Below are 5,122 nucleotides of genomic sequence, written 5' to 3' on the forward strand. Positions count from 1 at the left end.
TTACATTTGATAAAAGTTTATTTTGTGGGAGGTGCCATAGAGATTGTTTGGAAAGATTCCTGATTCCAGTATGGTGCGGGCACAAGTTGCTGCTACAGTGCTTCTCTGTGAGGTTTCTATGTCCTGGTACATTCCTGAAGTGTGGGGTCTAATGTGAGGCAGATTGCCTGACAGTCTAGGAGGTGTGTTAGTGGATGGCTCACCTGATCTGACAATGATTGCACTCTTTTGGCACTCGTTCATCAATCCCCAGCTACAGGGATAGCTAGCCGTAGCCGGTGGATGATAACAGCATCCTTCCTGGACATGGAACAAGGGATGGTGATGGTTTCATATTTGGTGACAGTTTTGTACCAGGTCGCCGAAGGTGAACCTGCTTGAACCCAGACTTGGTGTTGGATGAGTGCAATTTGCTTTGCTGTAATCTTGGCTCTGTTTTTTATTTGGCTGATGCTTGGTTTAATCGGCTGTATGCGAGTTTGGTGGAGGCTGGATTTGGCTGCAGAGTCTACACGATCATTGCCTTCTAATCCGACATGACTGGGAATCCACATTATTCGGACCGTCTTGCCTTGTTGAGTCAGCTGTTGTAGCTTGAACAGAGTTGATGTTGCTAAGTAAACATTGTCCAAGTGAGCCGGTTCTGTAAGGTGTGAATGGCAGAGAGGAGTCCGTGAAAATACATACTGTAGATTTTGTACAGAGAGTGCATATGTCAATGCTGATCGAATGGCGAACAGTTCTGCCTGGAGGATGGAGGAATCATTGCTGAGTCTCGATGCCTGTACATAGTCATTGCAAAGGAAATCACCTCCGGCTCTGCCTGATTCTGGATCAACAGACCCATCAGTGTAGATGACAGTCGTGTCTCTGTCATTCTCAATTGAAGAGATAGTCTCTCGTAGATCTGAGGTCATTTGGAGAGCAATTCTTCTTAGGTCTCGGGAGACTGTTAATTAGAAAAGCTGCAAGTGGTGGTTCCCAGGGGTTTGGTTCTGCATATCCATGGTGTGGTGCATCAATGCCGCGGACAATAGAGCAGGAAGGAGGTTGAAGGAGGTGAGCTTTGGTGGATTCATGATGCCAGGAAGCAATCCGCATGAGGGGCTTGAGGGCTGTCTAGGATCCATGCTTAGAGAATCTCCCAGAGGTGGACTAGTCTTGATTGGAGACTATCTTGCAGACATGACCTGCAACAATCTGCTGGATTCTTTTGTAGGGGAACTGTCCAGACCAGGTTTAGAGGCGCGTCCACCTAGGGGCCCGAGGATGACACGCATGCACTGTTTTGGATGGTTTCAAGTTTATTAACCTGGGCTGGGGTGAGAGACAGTAGGGAAAAGGAGCTGTAGTCTATGAGCGACCGGATAGCATGTACATAGAAGATCTTAAGACATGGAAGCCAGCTCTAATCTTGTTGGGTGAGACATCGTAAGACATTGATTCTTGCTTTGGTTTTGTCCAGAGGTTTTCAATGGTGAGGAGGAATTATTTTGAGTGTTGAGAATGATACCGAGGCATTTGTGGAAGGTGACCCACTCTATCTTATTGGTTTCTATGTACAGATGTTGGTAGGGAATGAAGCGTGTGATTTGTAGAGCCCTTGTCTTGTTTGCGTTTAACTTAAGTCCTAGGTGTGACATTTACTGGTTATGAGATCAAGAGCTTGCTGAGCATGTGGGAATCGAGAGGCGCCAGTGGCGATCAGTTGGAGGTCGTCAGCATAGGCGAAAAGGTGTGTGGCTGGAGGGAGTTGAATGGCAAGGAGTTCTGCTATGAGGAGATTGAACAAGAAGGGACTTAAATCCCTCCTTGGGGGTCCATTTTCAAAAACCTTGAAAACTGAGTAGTGCTCCTGGAATCTGACTCTTGCCTTGCGATGGAGAAGGTAGTCATTAGTCCAGGAGAGTATCTTGCCCGAGATACCTCTTGAGGTAAGGATATGAACAATGACTTCCGTCTCGCAAGTTCGAAGGCCTTCTCTAGGTCTAGGAAGACTGCAAGACCATCTTTTCCATCAAGGGTGCTGTGGATGGCGGCGAGGTTGTCTTTGGTTCCAAGTCCCTTGCAGTAAGCGAAAATATTCTTGTCAGGATGGGGTACTTTGTGTTGGAGTCTTGCTAAATAGCTCGTTCCATTGTTTGCTAAGGCATGATAACAATGATATGGGACGGTAGGAGGGAGGTGTGGTGTTCTTTGGAATAGGATGAATATTGGCTTCTTTCCATTGGGACGGTAGTCGGCCTGAGGTGAGTGAGGCTGTAAAGAGGTTGGTTATCTGCATGAGTGCTGATCGCCAAGGTGATTGAGCATAGAGTAGAGATCTTATCTATGCCTGGGGCTGTATCCTTGCTGGTTTTGATGCTTTCTTGATCTCATACAGTGTAAATGGGACATCGAGGTCTGAGGGGAGAGCAATAGCAGTGTGGATACTGAGTTCACGGCGAGTGAGAGGTTCTGGGTTCTGTTGAGGGTGGATCGCGGTAACTGTGTATTGCTACTTCTTGCTTGAAAGGATTGGATGAGATCATTTGCAATCTGCAATGGCTGAGGGTGACTAGGTTTTTTATGTTTCCAGAGACCCTGTTAAGTTTCGTCCATAGGTCATGGAGGGAAGTTGAGCATTAAGGGATTCACACCATTCTAACCAGAGTTGGTGCGATTTCTTGAATTTCTTTGCAGATCAACCTGTGAGCTGCTCGGAAGGTTTCAAGAAGGGAGGGAGAAAAATGCTGTTTGAGTTTTCTTCAATACGATGAGACGGTGCTTAAGTTCACGGACTCTATCGTTGTAAACCAGCGTTTTGTGAGTGAAGACACTGGTGCCTACTTTGGGGATGGCTTGATTGGCTGCTGGTGGAGGGCGGCAACAATCTCTTTTTCTTGGTCTTCTAAGTCATGAGCTGGCACGTGAGTTTCCGCCCATTCTTCCATCAGAGTAAGAAAATTCGTGCCAGTCAGCTTCCTGAAGTTCCAGCGTGGTTCGGGAGCCGCCTCTGTAGACGAGGTAGGTCAACAGTAATGGTGGATGCAAAGTGATCAGAGGCTAAGTATGGATGTAGAGACCAGGTTTTTAAAAGGTAGTAATGACGTGGAGACGAAGGAGAGGTCTAGTACCCCTCTGAGGTGTGGACACGTGTTTGTTGAGAGAGAGGTAGCTGGGAAGGTCTGGAGCATCTGGTTAAGATAACATCGGCCCTGCATAATCGTGAGGCAGAGGACAACGGTTGTTCCAAGTCGGACAGTGAGCATTGAAATCTCCACCTACTATGGACGGGAGCACTAACAGCAGCAAAAAGGTGATCTAATTTGAGGGTTGCACCTAGTCTGGGTGGGCGATATATATTGTAAATCTGTAATTTGGTGTTGTGCTAGGGATATAGTGACAGCTAAACTTTCTACTTCTTGCCCACAGGAAGCAGTTATCTGGAGAGGCTGGCATGAATGTTTCTCCGGACTAGAATGGTTAGTCCCTGCTACGACCTTGGCTGTAGAATTGATGGAATCCTTATGTTCGGGATGGTGATGCTGGTTTGAAGAAGAGTTTCTTGCAGCAGAACGACATCGTAACGTTGTTCGGCGAGTGCAAGTGTGAGAGGGTAACTTGCTCGAAACCAAGGATATTCCACTGAAGGAGTTTGATCTTTTCTTCTGCATTTGGGTTATTGCATCGTCGGAGTCAGTACTGAAGTTAGAGTTTGCATAATCGTTCGGGAGGTCCGTTAGGTATGTGGATTACCGGTGGAGTTCCGTCTTTAGAAGACTGAACAGTGATCGGGTGGAGGGTTGGAAAGTTAAGGTCAAAATCCTCACCTATCATTTGCGGTTTGGTTGTCGGTGGAATGCTGGTTCAGTTGAGGTCCTGCTTCAAGAGATGAGCAACTACTCTTCTTGAGTTTTTCGCTTTCCAGAGGATAATCTCCTGAAACGTTTCCTTTGAGAGTCCTTCTGAAAGTGTGGATTCGGTGTCTGGAGGACACCACAGACAAGGTGAGGTTTGTATGGTTGGATGGTCGCTGTTTTAAAGAAGTACCAGGAGCATCTTCAGGTGGCATAGCTTGCGATGTTGGGTGGTCGGCGCGATTCCGGTGCCGCGTCTGAGGTCCTGCAATTTCTGCAGGTTTGACAGTGAGAATGGTCTGTATAGCCGTTTGTATGTTTTCTCGGTTGGCGTGCTTCCAACAAGGCGAAGCCCATCTGCAGGATTGTGGTTAAGAACTCCATGTCTTGGGAGTTGTTAGCAGTGCCGCAACCGGAGCATTTACTGGACGGGAGGATTACAGGGAGGAGAAGGATGCTGTTTAGTTGGGGCAGTCTTGGCCATGTGGATTTGATGGCAGAGGAATAAAGTCGAGATGTAGAGGGAGAGTCAGCCGGGAACTGGTGTTCCATGTATGAATCTTTCTTGTGAAAGTCCTAGGAGGCTTGGTCTGATGAGAGACTACTTTAGAAGGGAGGCAAGACTTGGAGCCTCCTGGGCATTTGGGTTCCAAGCATGATGGGAGTCCCACATTGGGACACTTGGCAGTGGTAGGTGACCTTCTTTCAGTTTTGTAATGCATAAGTCGGTGAGATGGGGTTCAGAACAGACTCACATCTAGCCTTACTTCTGCATTTCGAACGTGGTGTCGAAGCGTTGGCACTTCCACACCTGATAGGTTCCTGGTATACTCCCTAAGTCGGAAGGTTCCAAATATACCCAATTGGAGCTCTGTTGGAGGATCACCCAAAACATGACAAGAACTTGACGAGTTTCTTCCTTAGACGGACGACAATAAGGGTGAGCAGAGTCGATGAGAGGGTGTTCTCGAAGAGACTAAGTGGGAATCCAGCGGATAACCCTCAGGACCATCTTGGTTTTCTTGGGTGGACGGCAGTATGGGGAAAGATTGATGGTCTTTCCAGTGCTGAGTCTTTGGTATTGTCTAGGATCTGAAGAGAATCTGGATTTACTGGTTTGAGAATGTAATCTCCTTTGTTGCTGATGTTGGTGGAAACTTTCAGTGAGGAAAGTCCTTCTCCAGAGCCAACAAGGCTTCAATGGAGGTAGGAAAGTCTTCATTGGTGGAGATTAAAGTAGCTGGTGGAGATGGGAGATGGGCGGTTGAGGTGGGGTTTTGGTT

General features: G+C 47.3%; 1 protein-coding gene across 1 annotated transcript; it reads right to left on the reverse strand.

Annotated features, from left to right (window-relative positions):
* Positions 1-242: 242 nt before the first annotated feature.
* On the reverse strand, positions 243-917 carry LOC138865609 (uncharacterized). Its single transcript, XM_070136309.1, has one exon. The coding sequence runs from the start codon at positions 915-917 to the stop codon at positions 243-245; it is 675 nt and encodes a 224-aa protein (XP_069992410.1).
* Between the last annotated feature and the right edge of the window lie 4,205 nt (positions 918-5,122).

The sequence above is a fragment of the Penaeus vannamei genome, chromosome 2 (genome assembly GCF_042767895.1).
Source record: "Penaeus vannamei isolate JL-2024 chromosome 2, ASM4276789v1, whole genome shotgun sequence".
Lineage (NCBI taxonomy): Eukaryota > Metazoa > Arthropoda > Malacostraca > Decapoda > Penaeidae > Penaeus > Penaeus vannamei.